Here is a 22,584-nt window from a genome sequence, read left to right as displayed (position 1 = left end):
AGTGAATGAAAAAAATCCCTCAAAACAAACCAGGCTCAGGTGGGCATGATCATTTCTCTTCTGTCCAAACGTCTTGTGCAGAACTGCAGTCTAGGCGCCAGAGGCTAGAGAATGCTGGACGTCCATCGTGGAGAAGCTGCAGGTGTGTGTAGGTCACCGGCGGGTGTTCATTATCACATTCAAAATCATATGGGGGGGAAAAAAGGCATTCCTGAAACATGTCCTAAGCAACTAATTATTGGAAAACATCAGTTGCACAATGCCGCTGTAAAAATGAATGTAGTAAGATGAAATGAGTTTCATTCATTTTATGAATGGAGACCTAAGGAGAGTTATTTGAGGACAGCTCAGACCATGTGATGAAGATGATGGTCATGTCTCCATTTCCCAGATCCCCCTGCTGATTTCTGATGGTGTAGTCATACTCTGTGTGATTCATAGTCTGAAGCCAAAGCAATCTTGTCCAGGTGTTCCAGTTGAGTCCAGCTTTGCTGACCCCTCCGCCATAGTGAGAGCTCTCTAAAACACTGATTCATTTGGCTCACTGCATGCGGCGCCTCAGAGACACTGGCACTCTGCTGGACTGCTGCTTCACCAGCGCTGCTTACATGATTAAAAACAAACAGCAGGACAGAAGTGTAGAACGAGCTGTTTGACCAGGCTGACTGACAATATATGGATGAACATGAAAAATGAGTTTTGTTAAGACCGGGGGAAGAATTAGCACGGGCTGATATGCAAAGGTAACAGAGGTATTTTCACATTCAAAGCTCATACTAATAGTATCTGGATGCAGACTGCATGTCTCAGACTTGCAATGTCAGACACAGTGCACTCAATGGAGCTAGTGACGGGGTAGGCTAAGGGGGTGCGCATTAAAAGCAGTGTATGCAGCTCACCTTGCAACTGTACCAAATCTGCATCCAGACCCCTCTCACGAACAGTGATAGAAATACTTTCTTACTACTTTTAAGTAGGGCCAGACGGAATCTGCAGATGTTTTTTGCTATTTCTGAGGAGAATTTTGCTAAAAATTTAGCCAAGATTTGGGCAGAATTATTTTTGGAGTATCAGAACTAAAACCTTAACATGTAAAATAAAAAAATAACACCTTTTTAAACTTTTATTTAATTATTAAGATGCAAATCAAATTAGATTCACTTATTTGGTAAACAAAGCAAGTCTCTCATATGATATCTCTATTAAAAGACAGAAAATATTACTGTACAAACTGCACTGTACATAAATCAGATGAACATTTTTATATTAGTCAAAAATATTACTGAAATTAATTTAAAAACTGAATAAATATACATTTACACACATTTACTCAAGTAAATTAAATAGAATTAATGATGGGCTAAAAATCTGCGGAAATTTTGAGGAATTCTGCACGTGCAGATTCCGTGTGGGCCTATATGAGTAATCAAATGAATTACTGTTTCCCCTGTTACAACACCATCGCTGCATCTGACAGTAAAATGTGTGTTACTATAATTAAGAACACTGAAGTGGTTTTCATGCGAGCAGTGTCTCTCTCAGCCATAGAACCTCTTTTCCGGGTTATCTGGGGTGTGTGTGTCTATGTTTAGGGGTGGGGCGGGACACATAATCAGTCAGTGATGATGATTGGTGTGTCTGTGAACATGGTGTAACTGAGAACTTGATGATTGGCTCAGACAGAGCACATTTTCATCGTTTGCCAATCAAAGGCAGAGTAGTGCGGGTGTTCATACAGCAGCTCACACACAGTTAGTCGCACACACCAACAACCAGGAGTTAGAACGATGGCAAATAAAACCAGTTCGCTTTTGAAAACTGAAACTATAAGCACTACTTTTGCCATTTTTCTAATGTTTATAATGATATGTTAAATTTGATGGTTGTCTCTCACATTGTTCCACAACAACATAAAACATTGTACACTAATCTACACTATTTTAATATTTATTTTATAGTCATTAGATTTTTTTAAAGTAACGCAATAGTTACTTTCCCTGGTAATTAGTTACTTTTAGAATTATGTAACTCAGTTACTATTTGTGAGTAGTAACTATAACTAATTACTCTTTGAAAGGAACGTGCCCAACACCGCTCATAAATACTGACTTCAAGCATGAGAATACTTATAAAGTGACAAAACAAAGAAACAAACAATGCAATCCAATGGCTGATGTTGCCAACATTATTTAAAATATAAAGAGTTCAGGTGCCGTCTGAAATTTCCACCGAAAATGAAGATTTTTCTCGGCCTCCTTTGTTTATGTTGAGATATTTCACTTTAAAGACCAGGAAAAGGACTTTTTCTTTGCCATAAAAGTGATATTACTGAACATAAACACAAGAGCCGGATAAAAAATGCTCATTTTAGAGGAAAATTTCAGACGGCATTTAGAGGTTTTTGCATCTAAACTCTTCATATCTCAAATTGTATTCAGCGTACTCAGAAGTCTTTTGTGAAGAGTGTGAACGATGACAGAACTTTCACTTTTTTGGCGGGTTAGCCCTTTAATAAGAAACTTGATGCTTAAAAGGAACTCGCCACGTTGTTCAAGGCCCCAAGATACCATTTTTAATTCATTCAGGCGATCTCTTGGACTGGCAGGGAGAACTTCTGTGCCTGAAAATTGTCCCCATTGTGTCTGAAGCAGCAAAGTTCCTGAGAGTTTTATTAATGTCTTCATTTACCACAAACTTAAACCTACGCCTTACTGTAACCTTCTGTGTTTCATTATTGCCAACACCTACCACAACCCTACCCCCAACCTTCAGTAACATCAATTGCAGAGGTAGTACAGAGGATTCGCTGGAGCTCCAGCTCTGAAGTAGGAACCACCTGAAGTTCCATGATTATTATGCTGGAATTTGAGTTTAGATCCCATTTTGCCTAGACTATAGCAACTTTTCATTTTTAGTTTGTCTTCATACACTATGTAACTACAGAAGAGTCAAGCTTTCAATAGAACATTTATCAAAACTCTTTTTTTATTTATTTTTTTGCGCAAGACGCTACTGGTCTAATCTGATTTAATTATTTATGCTAAGCTAAGCTAAACATGCACCAGCCAGACCTGCAGATCATCTTAATGCATTTAAAAATGATCAAATTCAACTGTGTAATCCTAGGTAACAACTGTATTTCATAAATGCAATCCATTATGAACTGAAATGGCAGGATAACTATCAATTAAAACATCAACGGCTGACCATTTTATCAAATGACTGATTTTCCTTGATGGACAGAGCAAATATGTCTTACAAATGATGATTTTGACCAAAGCACAGCATTTCCCTTAACCTAGAAAAGCATTTTTGCACCTGATAAGCCCGAAAAAATGAAAACCCTGCAATTTGCAATAGTTACTCCATTGTAAAATTATGTAATTTCTAATCTAAACCTCTGTGTGGAAAAAAAGACACGTTCCCTAATCTGACATTTTTAAAGAATGATGTTTAGTCGGTGATTTTCGCCTCAAATATGATAAGGAGTACTGACATCTTATCTAATAGCTTTAAAAATACCACAATATAAATGATAAAACTAAGCAGACTCTCCTTGTGAAATCAAAGTACAATTCCTATGATATATTAAATGTATATAAAATCAAATAATAATTCAGACCACATTATTAAAATAAATAGCCGCATTTTCATCCTGTAAACACGAAGCCTTTTAAACTAAACGCAACACAGATCAAGCATATTAAACTCAGCGAAGACACTGAAAACAAGATTACCCATAACATCAAATTCTGTTTTTATTCAATAGTGCTGTCTTCATAATCATATCCATACATCACATTTCACTTAAAACGGTGTGTAATTCAACACATAAATCACTTCATCGCTACAGTAAGGGCTGACTAAAATGAACCAGAATGAATAGTAACAGACTGCATGTGTAGTATCTACAAACATTTATTTACAGTGCATAAACTCTGTCTGCGCCAGGCCATAAATGCAAGTCTGCTCCCCCGAATAAAAGACCAAATAGGAGTTTAGTGTACCTCAGGAGAATCCAATGCAACACTGAAGGCCATATTGTAAGAAACAGAAAGAAAACGATGATGCTAATATGGCAAAAGAAATCCCATCAGGCCAACCTGAACTATATTTCATTGCTTGTCCGCTCAAAGCCAAAAATCAAGAAACAGTAGTGATGTTTAATACCTTAAAGCTGTAAAAGTGCTTGAAAAAAAAAAGAGAGAATGAAGATAAAAACAAATGCTGCTCCTTCTGGTGACTGTGCAAACATGGGATGAAATTAAACCACATTTCTTTCACATGACTGGATGGACTTGAACATGAGAAATTAAAGCCAGAACCCTTTCTGCTATTCCCAGCCATTATTAACACAGACACTGGTACACGTGTTTCACATTGGTACAAAATATTGGTTGTTATGAAAGTTTGCTAAATTCAGCCACACACACATACACACATACCTCCAAAAAAAGCTTGGGTCAGGCCAGCGGCTCCTTCACTTGTGTTTGGTACAGTTCTGTGGCACATTCAGCATGTTCCAGAAGTTTGTGTTTATACAGCATTATTGATCAACAGTCTCTCGCTGTCACAGAAAACGTAGCCGGTCAGGAACGGCGGAGACACTTTTGATTGCGTCCATCTTAAGTTTGGGATCATCGAGTTCAATGTCTTCCCAGTCCAGCTCTTCGACGCTGGGCTTTATTTGACAGCATCACAGGCCTGAGGATTGAGCTGAGTAATAAGGGCTGTTAACCTGGGAGGAGCAGAGAGATTATATTCAGAAGCGCAGTCGAAGACATAGAAACAAACAGAAGTAAAGTGCTGGCTGAGATGCACTGTAAGAAGTAGAATATCATTCAACATCGATATCTAAATGTGTGAATCCGCAAGTCACATCGCAGGATCTGCAATGTTGAGTTAGGATTATAGTTGACCTAATACTGCAGTTCTGAACATATATTTCTGAGTCACTGCAAAGTCACCCTCAGCTTAGAGCAGGGGTGCCCAAACTTTTTCTTATTAAGAGCCAAAAACCAAACCTGATTGAGGCTAGATGGCCGAAGATGAATATAGTTGCCTGGATAATTTCCTAATTTATTTAATAATATTTAAAAATGACTAGAAAACATTGCTTTATATTAAATATTCCAGTATTTTAATTTAAAAAAAATGAACTTTCAGTAAAAACAATCTCATTTATAACAGAATTACACTCGTTTTTGCTTTGACTTTCTTACTGATGTCTTCTGCATAGTCCTCTATCCGTCGATTGACAGTATTTTCATTTTTTTTAAAAATCAGATTAATTTAAAACATATTAAAGAGCCCTATTATGCACCTATTATTATAAACCTATTATTAGGTTTCGAGGGTCTCCAACAACAGGCTGATATGCGTGCAAGGTCAAAAACACTTTCATTGTCTTATAATATGCATTTATTTTTACCTAATTATCCCAAGGACTCCCATATGACTTGTTCAGCGATTCATTTGTTGCCAAACTCCTCCTTAGCGTGAGGCTAAACTGCACTGATTGGTCCGATGACCCAGTCTGTTGTGACTGGTTGACTTGGGTTCAGCGTGAGCCAGAGAGAGATGCCAACCACGGCTATGAAGTAGCACAGAGTATGTGAGAGCCCAATGCAGGAATGCATTAAAGCAATGCAGGTAAACACCAGCATATTACTGTATTCTTAACCCTAACCCCAAGTAATAACAACGACACACATTCAGTATTAATCCACACAGTGGCTAAAGTTGAACTATTTTGAAAATTGACTGCGCCGCGCATGTGTATAATGGTGGCCATAGCAATGACAAACGGCAGAGGATCGCCAGTTCAGAAACCATTTAAATCGGTTAAGGAATTTTTTTGTCACATTTTTAGTGTGGTTTTGTTCACAATATGTGAACAGCCCCATACAGATTTTACCTGAGAGATACAGTACAATCACTGATCTATAATATATAAGTGCCTACAAGCCGCACGGAGCGTTTACAAGTTACAACATACAAATAAATACATACTGTATTTTGCAAACTACAGAAAACGAGGCAACAATTTTAATTACATTACATGTTATGATCTGGAGGAAGAAGAAACTGGTCCATGTGAACTGTAACAGTTACTGACAAAGTCCTGTACATTATAGTCTCTGCTACTCCTTCAATAGCAAACGGCCAACGAATCGCACATTGCAGCGTAGGTTATTGTATCAATCATCAGAAAAATGACAGGAACACACACAGCACTAAGTTGGCTTTACTGTGGTATTGTTGTGAAAATGAACTTTAACCCTTTATTCCCTGCATCCGAATCTCCATCTGTCAGTGATCATCATTTTCGTTTCATGATCAGTCCCGTGATCCCCCTAGCTCCGCAAGTGTTAAAAGGAAAAGGTGCGTTCACTTTTTACCGGAACCGACACTTCAAATTTGGTGATGTACCGCATCGAAGTCGACGCATTCAGGCAAAAGATCCGAACCCAACACACTTCATTTATTCAACTCCAAGTCGGCTATTTCGTTAAAGAATCAATAGTTTTAAACAATTGAACTATTTAAACTATTTAGATTTAATCCTCAGCTGGATGTTTTCACTCACTTAGAGCTGTGTTACACTATGGAAGCTCATTTTCAAAAACCCATAATAGGAGCTCTTAAAATGAAGCATTTCATTTCAGTTTGCTTTTTTGTAGCTCAGCAATAAAACAAACAAACAAGCCATTTGCTCCAACCCTCTCTATCATTCTCACTCTTCTCTCAGATGGGATGTTGGGCCAAATCAAGGGTTACAATGGGCCAACTTTGAGCACCACCATCTTAAAGTGAAAGTTGAATATGTGCATCTGTTTCTAACTGTGACTATGAAGTATTTCAAGCCAACTTAAGCCATTTGCACACAATAATTTATAATGTTTGTTGCTTAAAAATTAATTATATATATTTATTTACGCCGACGCAGTGGCGCGGTAGGTAGTGCTGTCGCCTCACAGCAAAAAGGTCGCTGGTTCGCGCCTCGGCTGTGTCAGTTGGCGTTTCTGTGTGGAGTTTGCATGTTCTCCCTGCATTTGCGTGGGTTTCCTCCGAGTGCTCCGGATTCCCCCACAAGTCCAAAGACATGCGCTATAGGTGAATTGGGAAGGCTAAATTGTCCGTAGTGTATATGTGTGGGAATGAGAGTGTATGGATGTTTCCCAGTGTTTGGTTGCGGCTGGAAGGGCATCCGCTGCGTAAAACATGTGCTGGATAAGTTGGCAGTTCATTCCGCTGTGGCGACCCCGGATTAATAAAGGGACTAAGCTGAAAAGAAAATGAATGATGTATAATTATTTACACAATGAAAACAGTGTTATTTTACATTTGATTATTCAATTCGTGTCAAAATCATGTTTGATTCCTCAAGGAAAAAGCAATGCACGGTCGTTTGTAGCTTTGCTGTGTTGTGTTTATCTACGCTTGTATTAGTTTACTCTTTTACGCATGTGCACTCCTAAAATACATCCAAAATTTATCTAAAATTCTATATTCTTAAAAGAAAAAGAGCTATTCAGGTCAAATGGGGAAATTGTATGTTGCAATTTATAAAAATTACAGAAAAACTAAATATCTAAAATACAAGGTTTTTTCCCAACATCGTGCTGCCCTGAAGTCAAAGTGTTAAAGCCCTGGTTACCACACCATAAGCCCCAGACACACCCACATCCTAGAAAAGCTGTTGGCACAAATATGAAGATTTAAATCCAGCTGTACTGCACATCAAACAGCAGAAGTCATATTTACCGTAGGAATACAAATATTCCGTGGGTAAATATTTAAAGTGAAGGCTGTGGTTTGTAGAATATACTGGAGAAGATCGTACGTACGGGATTCCTAAAGCCAAACGAGCACTTAGGAAAAGTGATGTGCGGTGAATTAATGGGTGTCTGATGCTGCTGTTGTGTGACTCACAGGAGGGATGATGATTCACTTCCTGAAGCTGTGAAGTCAATCTAGCGGAGGTGCTTCAGGTCAAATGTATGCTAATTCTGCTGGAGATCGCACAGGATATTCATTAAAAGCTAAATAGCAGAGAGTGGATTTAATCTTGAATGAGGAGAGAGTTGGAGCATTTGTGTTTTCTCTCACTCTCAGAGCACACAAATGACCAGGGGTGTTTTTCTGAACACTAAGGTCAACTAAGGTCGCAAGTTCCGTCGTTACAAACATAGTTCATTGATTTAGCGTTTCCCAAATCCGTCGTTCCAATGAACATTCGCAAACTGCATCGCAAACTTGTATGCTTGCGACTACACCTCTGGAGCTGTAGTTAAAAACATAGTTCCTGGCTGTGTTCTATTCAGTTATGCCGCCTATGCCCTATTGGTTTAGAATATTCTAACATGGAAACTTTCTAAACTTGGAATTATTAAAAAAAAAAAAACATTAATGTAATCTATCTTAGGTGTAATTTGCTTTCAAAGTATTTTTACAGTTCAGTTTTAGCGATCTTCGTTTACAATTGCCCTCACTTGGCAGTACACATTGAAAACATTGATCTCATTTTGAACACAGCCCTGGCTCATCCCAAAAGCTATAGGTGATCTATTTTTTAAAAAGCGGAATTTATGTTACGTCTCCAAAGCTTGTGAAAACAAAAAAAACATAGCATACGTTAATGCTTTTAATTTATATTAATATTTTAGATTATATTAATTTATAATCAATTTTAAAGTTATAGCAGGTTATTTATTAAAGTATCGGTACTGTGTCAAACTGTAAAAGTGGATTTTTCAAAAAATAAAAAAATAAATAAACAATATCCTACTTAATAATATTAATAATAATAATCATCATCATTATTATTCAAATTATTAAAGCTCTTAAGAAGTTGTTACTCCACCCAGTTTAGAGCGTCATTATGGGCGTTTTACTTTATAACTAACATGGTTCAAACGATGAATCTGTGACAGAGAAACTACAGGTTTTGGGAAACACTTGTCACTACATCATTCTTTTCCCAAACAATGCATCGTACTATGATAGTTCAGCCACGAGTTACATCGTTGTTTGGGAAACGCACCCCAGATCTTTTAAACCCCAAAATTGTTTTAACTGTGTCATCGTTTACTCGGCTGCCACTTGTTCAAAACCTGTTTGACCTCCTGTCTTCTGTTGAACACAAAAGAGATTTTGAAGAAAGCAGGAAAACGGTAACTGCTGACTTCGATGGTATTTCCATAGTATTTTCTACTGCTGGTTACCGGTTTTTAGCATTCTTCAAATTTTTTTCTTTTGCATTCAAGAGAAGAAAGAAAGTCTTAACTGAAGTTTAAGATATTACGGCAGCAAAGAGCCACTAAACCTGAGCTACATTGATGGTACTCAAAACTCAAGACTGGTGCAAACCAAACTGAAACTTAACTTGCTAATCCGGCTTTAAGGTACAAGCCACAGGTTAGTCTAGTTCAGTGTTTCTCAACCACGTTCCTGGAGGACCACCAGCTCTGCACATTTTCCATATCTCCTTAATCAAACACACCTGATTCAGATCTTCAGCTCATTAGCAAAGACTGAAAGACCTGTAAAACACATTAAGTACCTATATAAAACCTGAGGCCATAATTTTAATATTTGGTATTACACCACAGTACTTATGTTTTAATAAAATTAAGATAAATGTGACTGCATTGCTACACTTTTAGCTAGGTTAATATTGCTCAAATGGAAGGAAAATCTTCCTCCAACCTTTATGGTACCTTTACACCACCTGACCTTAGAAAAAATATGATATACTGTAAGAGGTTGTACTGATATATTTCTTTCTCACTTGGCAACATGTTTTAGATCACATAAAGAAGATTGACCCTTCAGTTATTTTAGAAGAGTACAACCTTTCCTTGCTATAATTTTCCTTTTCTTTTCTTTCCTTCTATATATATGAGTAAAATATGTTTTTACTTAATATTATTATTTATTTGTTTTTTATTTAAATATTGTAAGAATGGGTTTTAAACCACAGCGGTTCAAACTGTAGTTCTGCCGAATGACTAAAAAGTTATCAGTATGTTGGTAAAAAAACTGTACATTCTAGTCAAACCATTCTTCTGCAATCTCATACCAAAAACGAAAATAAGGGCATTATTAACAGCTAAAAACGTGGGAGAGGGTTGATATTATGTGATTGTATTGTATTGCAATATGGAACAGTTAAGTGTTGATGTTAAATCAAAAGTAATTCACAAATACTTGAAAATGAAATGATTTAATGACAATAATTCTCTATGGTTACAACTGAATTAATTACTAAATAACTGTACAAAATGATCAAATATGAAATGATAAAACATATGATATAAATTGTACCCAGCTTAAATGTAAAATAAAAGTTACCAGAGGTAGAAGGAGAGACACAGGGGGAGGGAGAGAGAAACAAAGAGAGCAGGCCCAGAAGTTAGCCTGATTGCAGTAGAGTCAGAGAAGATAGACTCTAGAGGAGAAGAGGAGCAGAGCAGGAAAGCAGACCAGGAAAAGACAGGCCAAGAAAAGAGGCAGAGCAGCGTTTTACCACCTATTTTGTATCTTTCTTGATCATGTGACAAAAACCCAAATACTGAGAGATTCAAACTGACCAATCAACATGTGACCACATCGTAAAACCCCCAAAGTCCACACACCAGGCCCTGATCTTATCAGTATCTGCCTTTGGAGTCCGTATGGACCTTCTTGAGTCAAAAAGACACGTTTTGTCATATAAACAAATGCATATGATAATTTAGCCTCTTACAATATTATTCATATATTTTTATAGAACCGAAATGTATGTGTACGAAAGGTTTTGCTTGTTTGTTGTCTAAACGAGAAAAGAAAAAAGTTAAAAATCAATTTCTACTGCATGTTTCATATCTAAGATGTTTAATAAAAAACACATTTGAGGAAAAAATAAAAGACCTGTAATGGGTATGACAGACAAAGAGACATCCAAAAGATGCAGTGTTAGTGGTCCTTCAAGAATGTGGTTGAAAATCACTGGTTTAATTCACAAAATAATTGTTTGTTATTATTTAAGAACTAAATTGAAAACAAAATAAACAAATAAATCAGCGAGATGAGACACTGCCATCATGTTCTGCCAGTCCAAAACAACAAGGAACAACGTGTGTTTTTAAGGTAGGTAAGGTAAAACTTATAGCCCCATATTAGGGAAATTTGCTTTATGCTGCAGTCGCTGCAATCAACCAACAGTTGTACAAAACCACATCAGCCTTTTAGACACCAAAAAATAAATGTATAAATTAAATATATTAATTTAGTTGAGTAAAAAGTACAATATAAAGCTTTGGAATGTAATAAATTATAAGTTTTCCCAAGTAAAATACGCAAAGTATATATATTAATTTGTTTGTTTAAAGCAATCACTGGACTTTGAGAATGCACAACTTCTTTTGTATACAGCAATGATGTTCATATGGCATCAATCTCTGCAACGCATTTTTTAAAAACATAAATTCAACACATAATGAATCCAAAATGCATGCAATATTCTCTATCTTCCTTTATAGTGCTGCGATTTTTAATTTAATTTAGCTTTTATTTAATTTAGATACTTCATGTAAGCATTCCTGCATTGATATGAATAGAAGGAAAAATGTGTTTAAAAATAAAAAGTGGGTAAATGTGTTCAAACAGCCGCAAAGACCACCTGCTCTCCATATGCAAATAAACCCTAACCTACTAAGTCTACTAATACTCTAATGGGAGTCAGTCAATGTGGTCCTAATTTGCTTTAGTCAACACTTGGTCTCAACAGGGGACTATCAATTTAAGTTTATCCATAGTGTTTATTGTTTTTCTTTTCGGATTTATCAAGAAATGCAAAAATTACTTTCAGGTACCACTTTAAGTAACATTAAACTAGTAGTTCTCCTAAACTAGTAGACTTCTGTGCCAAATTTAGCTTATTATTTTCTGAAACAAAGGCAGAACTGCACATATTCAATATGTCTCCATGATGGTTATTTCTGTTGGTGGTCAAACAAGGAATAGACAGATAGCTCTATGTGTGTAGTGCTACAAATATGCTGGGGCCATGTCTATTTGTTCCCACTCTTGTTTTCTACTGAAATTATACATTGACATGCTATATACATTACCATCTCTGAGCCAATTAGCACATTGCCTGCAACTGACTGATTATGATCGATATGTAATTATGTAAGCCATTAAAAATATCTGTAATTCAGTTATTTATCATTTTATTGCAGGGTGTTCTGTCTTTATTTCAACGTGTGCAATTATTTTCAGAGAAATGTAAAGCTATGAAGTACTTCCAGGCATATTCTGACCACATAACAGTTCCATATCACTGAATCAAATGATTTCAGTTATTTCAAAACGTCTGCAAATCACGGAAATGTGCTGTTAGTGCTGCGCTGATGTTTTTACCAATACAAATGTTTAATAACTTAGAATTTGCATGACATTTCTCACTAGTGAGATAATACTGATGCTTTCCTTTGGGCAGATAAACCAAGTTTCGTTATTAGTAGAATCAATGCTGCTGAACACTGTTGCAGAAAGCACAGGCCCAGGTAATTCACATCTCTCTTTCTGTCGCAATCATAATTGCATTATTCTGCTATCAATGGCTCAAGTCTCAAATACAAGCTCAATAATAACATCTTGGAAATTGCAGCAGAGATGTCATTGTGTGCTCTGTATGGCTTTGCCTTAATTACTTTATTAAAGTGTAAAAGAAACCTTATATTCTAAAATAACACCGATTCGATAACGCCAAACATGTTGATTGGCATTTGTTTTTTAATGATTGAACTGAAATGAATCAGCACTGAACTGAATAATGACACTGCTGTCTTGGTACAACTGCTTTAGATTTAGCTTGTAAGTAAAGTTTGACTAATTAACTGTGTTTGCATAAAAGTTGAGAATTTAACTGCAATATTGCATACAACATTTGAAAAATAATGCACTGCTTCCACCTCATTTACAGAAGTAAATAATCACTTTCCAGGAAACTAGCAAGATAAAAAAAAAGACGTGCTATAACAGTCATGTTATCTTGAGTTTGGATAGGGGTGCCTGATGTTTGGAACATTGGAACAGTTAGACAATTCTGAGAGTTGATGCAAAATCATTTTGTGGATGAACTTTCTCTCAGACATTGTTGGGTTTATTAAAACAATATCTGAGTTGGGGTCGGTGAAATCAGTCAACTTATTATTATTAAATCAACAGATCTGATTTTCTAAATCAGTATTGAGTAGATTATTAAATAAATCTGTTTCCAGTGTAGTTTGTCCATATCCTTTTATAGGGTTAAAAAGGATCTGACTCAATGAACTACATACTTTTTTTGTAACAATGTGCATTTAAGTTTTCATCCAACATTTACATTTTTATGCATTATGGTTGGAAACAGTCATTCATTTATTTTATTTTCGGCTTAGTCCCTTTATTCATCAGGGGTCACCACAGCGGAATGAACTGCCAACTTATCCTGCATATGTTTTACGCAGCAGCTTCCAGCTGCAACCCATCACTGGGAAACACCCATACACTCATTCACACACAGACTATGGACAATTTACCTTACCCAATTCACCTATAGCGCATGTCTTTGGACTTGTGGGAGAAACCAGAGCACCCGAAGGAAACCCATGTGATCACGGGGAGAACATGCAAACTTCACACGGAAATGCCAACTGACCCAGTCGAGGCTCAAACCAGCGACCTTCTTGCTGTGAGGTGATCTTGCTACCCAGTGCGCCATCGTGACACCCATGGTTGAACACATAACTATTAATTGTATTACTTTAAAGAGATTATATCTATAAAACACTTTTCTACTATGGTGCTTAATAGTTCTAGGAACAGTTATGTATGGTTCCAGTTCACAATTACACTAGCCGCTTTTCCACTATCGTGCCAAACCATTCTAAGAACACTTCGGTATGGTTACAGTTGTTTCTCCACTGAGCCTGGAATGGCGCGGCACGATTACAAACTGTTCTCGTCCCGGAATTCACGGCACAGATAACCGTGCTGAACTGTGCCGACAGATTCTGTGTGTTTACGTTGCGGCTCTGTTGCCAAGCTACCACAGGTGGCTCAGTGGAAGCGCGCTTGTCATCAGACATCCACAAGAACACAACATTTGATATAAAAAAAGATACAGGTCTAAACAAAAGGATTTTTAAACCATACAGCAGTCTCTGGTAGGGAAGGGAATCACTAGCCCACCACATTCTTACGAACACATTTTATTTTTTAAAGTTATTATTTTATGTATAATATATATTGTTTAATATAATTATTTACCAGTCATCTAAAATCTTAAACAAATAAAATAGCCTGTTATTCATGGCTAGAGCTTGACTAATTTGATTGACATCCTAGCCAATAAGACCTTTATGTCGCCTGACTAAGCGGGAGTTTATTGCATGCAGCGCTGTTTTTGGTAGCACAAAAACTCGCTCTGATCCAGGAAAGAACTTTACCAATGGCTATGCACTGCTGAATGATTTTTTTCTGCTGCGCATCAAAGAAAGATACGCTTAACCTCATCGATGTACACAATTCACAATAAAATCACTATTTCATGGAACATGAACTTGCAGACTCTTTGAACAACTGGGAAAGGATTGCACTTTTTAATTGAAAGTCCAAACGGCTTGTTTTATAATTTATTGCCAGCTATACCACCTGAAGGACGGTTACGGCGTGCTGTGATGTGCTGTCACCATAAAAAGTCTAATCTTTTTAAAATTTTTTGGACCTTTTTGAAATCTGTCCTCGGCCCAGAAATCTAGGCATCGTTAGACAACTGTACTGACAGATGGTGATAAAGCTACTCTGTTGCCTGGCTGGCAGTTTCTCTATAGCTGGCTAAACAAAACTCTGCTATTTCTTTAGTTCTTGTTATTAAACTTGATGTAAATATAAAAAGTGCCAAAAACAGAAATATCTAATCTTAGTCCATATAGCTGCTTAGATTACACTTTGCATTACCATACCAAGGCAACGACTGGCGCATTTGTATTGCACTCCAGAATGCTCTTTTAACGGCACCACAGTAGAAAAAGGAAACCGTATCCACGCTGTGTGGTTCAGATAGGGACAAAATGGAATGGTTAAGCAAAGAAAAGGATTTGGCTTGATAGTTGATAACAGTCTAGAATTTTATGTTTAAATCACTTTTATATTGCTAAAGTGTAAAATGTTTAAATTAAAAATTCAACCTTCTCTCTCTAGATTGTCTATACATGTTTGGAGGATAACAGACATTTTTCTGAGGCAAACCAAAATATGGTATATTTACAAAGGCTCTTCAGAGCATCTCTTGAATTCTGTGACGCATGAAATGAATGCTTACACTATAATTAATTGAATATTACTACTAAAAGTTAATTCCAACATCCTTTTACTTCTAAGCAAAGAATGATGGAGAACTTTGGCATGAGTATTTATCAGCGCATTAAATCAAGTTTAGTCTCTTGTATATTACATGTTCACGATGATGTAAATCCAAGACTTTTGTCATTTGAGAACATAATCCAGATTACAATGCCCATTACACTGCCTGCAGTACAGAGGTGAGAGACTCTGTATAAAAAGCTTTTAGAAGTCTTTGAATGCTTTATGGAAAGCTGACTGGGTTATTTGAGGTGAGTGACTATGGCTGGACTTTCCATGGCACTGCATCTATTCATACAGGCAAAGAGAGAAAGCCGAGTGCAACTGGCATTGAAAGCTTACTCATTTTGCCATTTCCCCTCCTGCCCATTAACTTCCTGGGTAATCAAAGAATGACAGAAAATACTCCAGCAAGGTAGTCCAAAAGTAAATCCAAGACCCAAGAATGGTGACCAAAAACATGTGCTAGGGCAGATAATATGGGTTTATCCATTCAAATGGCCAACACATTCATTCATGAAATGACTATGATTATTCCTTACAGACAATAACATCCAGAAAGTCTCCAAAAATAACAGTCTCCACAACTAATAAAACACACCAGTCTAAATAAACTGTCAAGTACAACTGGATTTTTGGTTTCAATAATCTAAAGTTGGATGTGATTCTATGTTGATTCGCTCAGATAGAAAGGGTTGAGAGATAAAAACAAAAAGCAGACATACCTATTAAAGCCTGCATTTTTTACCCATAGCGTCACAGAGTTTGTGTTAACATATTAAAAAAGCACAAGGACAAAATGTCTTTTCTTTTCCTAATTAAATCTGTGTGTCTGCACTCTTGCCCAACGAACACAGAAATGCAGGGCGACGTGCACCTGGCGTGAGAAAGAGCATCCATTTAACACATTAGTGGCATGATCAATTCTTCACAGCTGCCTCACCTTTGTGTCTTCCTTCTTGCTTTCATTACGTTAATCCACTGCCCTTTAAACACAGGAGCAAAAGGACACAAAAAAACAACTTCTAAAATATGAACACACGCCAAGGCATATCATTTCATTTTTCAGAAGAAATAACTATCATTGGGGTTACATTTGGTCTTGTATTACTGAAATTTAATTTGACTGATCAATTTGACTGTATAAAATATTGCTGTAAGTTAAAAGTTAACTAGGTAGCATCCCTAGCTGTAAGAGGTTGGTGCTAGCTATTAAAAATTGGTAATAAATTTCATGTTTATAACATTGCCATTTATGGCCAATGCCAATATTACAACACTGGAAATCATTCATTAATTTATTAATAAATAAACCGTTAAAGATTCAATCATTAGGAGCTATGGATATTAATTGTTTAGGGCTGTTGATTTCCAGTAGTATCTTGAATTTTATGAATAAGCCAGACAACAACAAAAAAAAAAACATTTAAAAACTGAAAACATGCTTTAAATCTTAAGTAAGCTTGTTATTGGTCACTATATCGCTTGAGTCTTAGCAAGTTTAGTGCCAATGTAATTCCCAAAACCCTTTTAATCTACTAAAAAAAGGATCTGAATGTGACAGACTAGATATAAATAACTGAGTTTTACTCTAAACTTTATGCTAAAATCATTTCTTTATTGCAACTTTGCCCTTTATTAGACATGAAAACTAATATGTTTTCCCATCTATCTTGTACTTTGTTGTTGTAACTGGCAGCTTTGACCAGAACATTCTTGTCCAGTATTTCTAGACGTCCTGGATGGAGTAGCAGTTCATTTTAATCCAAATTGGTTTCAGTAATCATTAGCATTGAAACTCTTTTTCACTACAGCTCAAAAATAATAGCTGTTCAATTGATATTTCATGAACTATATTTTACATACGTTCATATCTATACACACACACATACGCATTTCCCTAACCCTACTCTACACCTAACCCCAACACTCATCAGTCCCCATGCGTCTGTGTGCATCATGTTAAAGTCCCTATTGGAATTTAAAAACAAGTTCACACACACACATTTAATTTTAGTCTTTTGAAAATAAAAAACAGTCAAGCTTTCAGTACAGAACGCTACTTTTGGCGAAAGCTGCTTATTTTGGAACCATCTCTAAAAATGCGGGACAGGTGGTCACCCCTCATATGTGTTTTTTTCCGGACAATTTCTGATCATGGTTTCTGTGATCGGATCATAGGGTATTTGGAAAACACAGTCAGCAAAACTAAAAGCAAAGGACCAACCCAATAATAAATCCAATCCAGAGGGTCAAAATAATGCATGGTTCAGCTCTGCAGTATTACTGCTTAAATTCAGTGGTGCAACAAATGTAACACATCATTTTGAATTGTCCACAGTGTTCTCCATGTCGAGGGGAAAACATGTTAAGTAGCATGTTATAATGGTAATGAGATTCAGCAATGCCAGACATAATTTGTCTTCTCCTATTCTGGCATGACAAACTGATTTTTTGTTTCCTTAAATATGCCACCCTATGCCACATAAGCGTAATCTTGAGAAATGAAAAGTGATTTGGAGAGAGCAGCGAGCAGGCGGCCGAGTTTCTCACGGCTGAAGCCCGTTTCAGTCTGAAGGGAAACACTTTCCTCCACCCATACTTAGAGACTTATTTTTAACCGTTGACCCAAAGCATCTCTTTTCCACAAGCCAAACACAATCCATTTCAAAACAAAAAAGGACCTCATTAAGACCTAAAAAAGGGCTTATTTTTATACAGCAACTACACCAAAAATAAAACAGTTAAACGCTGTATTTAAAGAACAGGTCATACGGGGAAACCTCTTTAAAGTATTCTGCACAAAATTGGTCACAAGTTGTGCATTTTAAATAAACCTAGGCACAGAAAGTCATGTTTGAGCTGATACATTTAACCTAGAGATGCTTAAAAAAACTTTCATATTGCTTTTGTAAGCTCATTACTAACCACCTTTAGATTATAAACCAATTCAATGTGTTAATATCACTGGCCAATGAACATTTCTAGCTTGTTATCAAACAATTTCATAACCGTAACAAGGGGCAATTCAATCATATCTTCACGTTAAAACAGCTATCATAACATTATTTGTCAATATGTGGCACTTTTGGATTCTCGGAAGCTGTTGAAATTAAAAATGTAAAACAGGAAATACGCTGGGACCATTGTTTTTGTTCACATCCATCAAAATTATCTATAGTACAGGGTTATTATTTTGGGTATTTTTTCCATATACAGTTAGGCATATAAATATTTGTAGACTTGTAGTATTGTAGATTTGTAGTATTTACATCCAAATCAGGTGAGCACTGTGGGAATTACAACAGTTTGCATATGTGCCTCCCACTTGTTAAGGGTCCAAAAGCAAACCATTGTGTTGGAGTATAGAGCCAAAAATGTTAGATTTGTGTTGATGTCCAAATATTTATGGATCCAACTGTATATGTACAGTATATTGCATTTGTTTTGTTCAAAGTCTGTGAAGAAGCATTCTCTGAACACATGGCAAAAATTGATTTCACTTCAAATGCAAAAACACAGAAAAGCTTTCACGAATTGTAATATGTTCTGGCTTCCAAAAGGCTAAAGATGCTCTCAGTTTGAGAAAACAAGAAACAAGGTCTCTGGATAACGTGTGGTTGTGGAGAATTTATGTAACTGAGGAGTATCCGGCTTAAATAATGAAATCCAGTTTGTCAAAATTAATCTCTCTAAGAGGAATAGCTGACCCCAAAAAATAAAATCGCTGGTTCAGCCTTGCATTGTTCCAGAATTGTTTTCTGTGGAAGGCTAATACGGTTTTGAAATATATTGTTTACTTTGCAGCAATTTAAATAAGTGATTTGATTCCATTTCTGAGACTTTAATAAATATTTAATTGATTCTTCAAAAGATGAGACTAAATGAACAACTTTTGTTACTCAGCTAATGCACTTTTTAGTGAATAATTACTAAAATGTTTCCCATCTCACATCTCATATAAAGCTATTATTTTACAAGAAAAGACTATAAATATATAAATACACGGCACAAGGTGTAAAGCACTGTTGGGGAAAGTTACTTTTGAAAGTAGTGCATTACTATATTGAGTTGATATATTGAAAAAGTAACGCTACGGTTACTAAAGTAACCCTTCGTTCCCCGAGGGGGGGAACGGAAATGCTATGTGGAAACTTCCACTATGGGGATTTCGTCAGAATCCAATCATCTGAAAGAGTATAAAAACGGGCCAATGAAATGCCAATGAGTTGGCAGCGTCAGCGTGCACAGCTGGCGTCAATGACAATCAGTCATGCTATAAAGACGCAGCCAGTGCCATGCTCGACATCCTTTTCTAGCTGAAGAGACTTTCACGCTCAACAGCTAAGGGACAATCGTTGTGGCGAAGGAACATAGCATTTCCGTTCCCCCCCTCGGGGAACGAAGGGTTACTTTAGTAACCGTAGCGTTCCCCTTCGGATGGGGAACTCCAATGCTATGTGGAAACTTCCACTATGGGGAAATCTATGGAAAACGCCACAACGAAAGAACCTTACTGCGCCCCTGGCGAAGGGTGTGCCACGCAGTAGAGCAAGCGCACCTACAACGCCCCGAGACACAGTCTTCCAACGTGTCCCCTGGCCCTCACTTACCTGTTCAGAAACGGTTATATTTTTTGGGGAGTCGCAATAACCCAGTAAAAAGGTTTTGATACGACAGTACGTTGGGAAAGCGTTCAGTCCCGATAGGGAGGACGCTGCGGAGCTCACCTGCTACCCAGAGGGGAGACCTGGTGACAATCTATGGACCAGCCCAGAGATGGGGGGGTCCTAGCATAAGGATGGTTAGCGGGGAGGGAAGACACGAGCCTGCCCTAGAAGGGGGGGACTATACCGTGGCTGAGTGAACGTATGGGATCGCCAGCGGGGATCACACATAGCAGGCACCTATACCCAGAACGCGGGCTGACCAGCGGGCATGCCGACAACGTAACGGGCCAACACCTGACTCCTCCGCTGAGTCAGGTGCTGGGGGCCTCGGAGGAACTCTGCAGGGTTCGCCAAAGAAATGGGGAACTAAACTGACAAAGCTGAAAAAGCGCACGTATCTCCGGGTTAGGGAGAGTGGCGCAGCAAGCGTGTTTCGACACCTCAACCGAATCGTTTCCTCAATCACCAAGGGTTGCCTAATACCCTTGAGGAAACCGGCTCCACTCGCAGATTGTAACCTTGCAAATGTATTGGGTGTCACCCAACCCGTAGCTCTACAAATGTCTGTCAGAGAGGCGCTGCGTGCTAACGCCCAGGAGGATGCGATGCTCCATAGTGGAGTGCGCTCTCACCCCCGGGGGACACGGCTCACCCTGGCCCAAAGGCGAGGGAGATGGCATCCACTATCCAGTGGGCCAACCTCTGTTTAGATACGGCACTTCCCATCTGCCGACCACTGTAATGGACAAAGAGCTGGTCAGAGGATCTAAGGCTCTGAGTGTGGTCCCCATATATTCGCAAAGCGCGAACAGGACACAACAATGAAAGGGCTGGGTCTGCCTCCTCCGTGGGCAGCGCTTGCAGGCTCACTACCTGATTGTTAAAACGACGTGGTAGGAACCTTGGGCACATAGCCGGGCCGGGGTCTCAGGACAACGTGAGAGTAGGCCGGCCCAAATTCTAGGCACGAGTCACTGACCGAAAATGCCTCCAGGTACCTGACCCTCTTACCGATGCCAACACGACCAGCAGAGCTGTCTTCAAGGACAGAAATCTCAAGGATACTAAGTCGAGTGGTTCGAAGGGATCCCCACGTAGGCTCGTAGCACTACCGCGAGATCTCAAGAGGGTATGAGAGGGGGGCGGGGGAAAACATCCGCCTCGCACCTCTGAGGAACTGGATGATGAGGTTATGCCTCCCCACGGTGCCGCCATCCATGCATCATGATGAGCGGAGATGGTGGCCACGTAAACCCTCAGTGTGGAGCGCGACAGCCTTCGCTCCACCTGTCCTGAAGGAAGAAAGCACAACACTGATCTGGCAAGATCGGGGGTCTTCTCGGCGAGAAGCGCACCACTCAGTGAATAGACTCCACTCCAGGGCGTAGGCATGCCTCGTAGAGGGTGCACTAGCCTGAGTGATGGTATTAACCACCGCCACCGGTAGGTTACCTAAGTCTTCCTCGTCGCGTCTTATGGGCCCCACGTGGAGGTTCCACAGAACTAAGCGAGGGTGCCAGATGGTGCCCTGTCCCTGAGAGAGTAGGTCCTCTCTCAAAGGGACTCGCCAGGGGGGGCGTCGCGAGGAGGGAGAGTTCTGATATCCAGGTCCGGTTGGGCCAGGGGCGCAACTAGCAAGACCTGCCCCTCGTCCTCCCTGACCTTGCACAGAAACTGCGCGAGTAGGCTCACTGGGGGGAGTGCATACTTACGCATGACTCGGGGTGGAGTCGCCATTCTCCCGGGGAAGGAGCTGCCGTGAGAGCCTGTTGGCCGCACGGTTGAGCCCATCCGGGGTGTGAATAGCAAGCAGCGACTTCAGCCGCGTATGACTCCAGAGGAGCAGACGGCGAGCGAGCTGAGACATGCAGCGGGAGCGTATACCCCCCATCCGGATGGAATACGCTACCGCGGCCGTGCTGTCCGTCCTGACCAGCACGTGTTGCCCCCTCAGCACCGGTAAAAAGCGGCGCAAAGCGAGAAACACTGCCAACAGCTCTAGGCAGTTGATATGCCAATGCAGCTGGGTTCCCCTCCACAGGTCCGCAGCAGCATGCCCGCTACACACGGCCCCCCCCACCCCATACTGGAGGCATCTGCTGAAACGACAGCCTGCCTGGACGCCTGACCTAGGGGCACACTGGCCCGTAGGAAGGAGGGGTCCTTTCCAGGGGGTGCGGGTGCGGTGACACAGCGCAGTGACAGTCACTCGGTGTGGGCCCGCGTGCCATGCGCGTCTGGGGACCCGATCGTGAAGCCAATGCTGTAGTGGTCTCATATGGAGCAATCCGAGCGGCGTGGCCGCGGCTACGGATGCCATATGCCCCAGGAGCCTCTGAAATAATTTCAGGGGGACCACTTTTTTTCCTGTCGAACTCTCTCAGACAGTTCAGCATTACCTCGGCGCGCTCTCGTGAGAGGCGCGCCTCCATAGTGATCGAGTCCAGCTCCAACCTGAGAAAGGAGATGCTCTGCACGGGGGCGAGCTTGCTCTTTTCTCGGTTGACCTGAAACCCCA

At 39.2% G+C, this 22,584-nt stretch overlaps 1 protein-coding gene across 1 annotated transcript in view; it reads right to left on the bottom strand.

The window, feature by feature from the left end:
* Positions 1-3,740: 3,740 nt before the first annotated feature.
* gdap2 (ganglioside induced differentiation associated protein 2) overlaps positions 3,741-22,584 on the bottom strand; it is a 56,099-nt gene continuing 37,255 nt past the window's right edge. Inside the window, exon 14 of the mRNA XM_056465156.1 lies at positions 3,741-4,738. Coding sequence (XP_056321131.1) covers positions 4,697-4,738 — 42 coding nt within the window. The 3' untranslated portion in view covers positions 3,741-4,696. The remainder of the gene's footprint in view (positions 4,739-22,584) is intronic.

Source organism: Danio aesculapii, chromosome 9 (genome assembly GCF_903798145.1).
Source record: "Danio aesculapii chromosome 9, fDanAes4.1, whole genome shotgun sequence".
Classification (NCBI taxonomy): Eukaryota; Metazoa; Chordata; class Actinopteri; order Cypriniformes; family Danionidae; genus Danio; species Danio aesculapii.
This window is presented reverse-complemented; position numbering and strand designations above follow the sequence as displayed.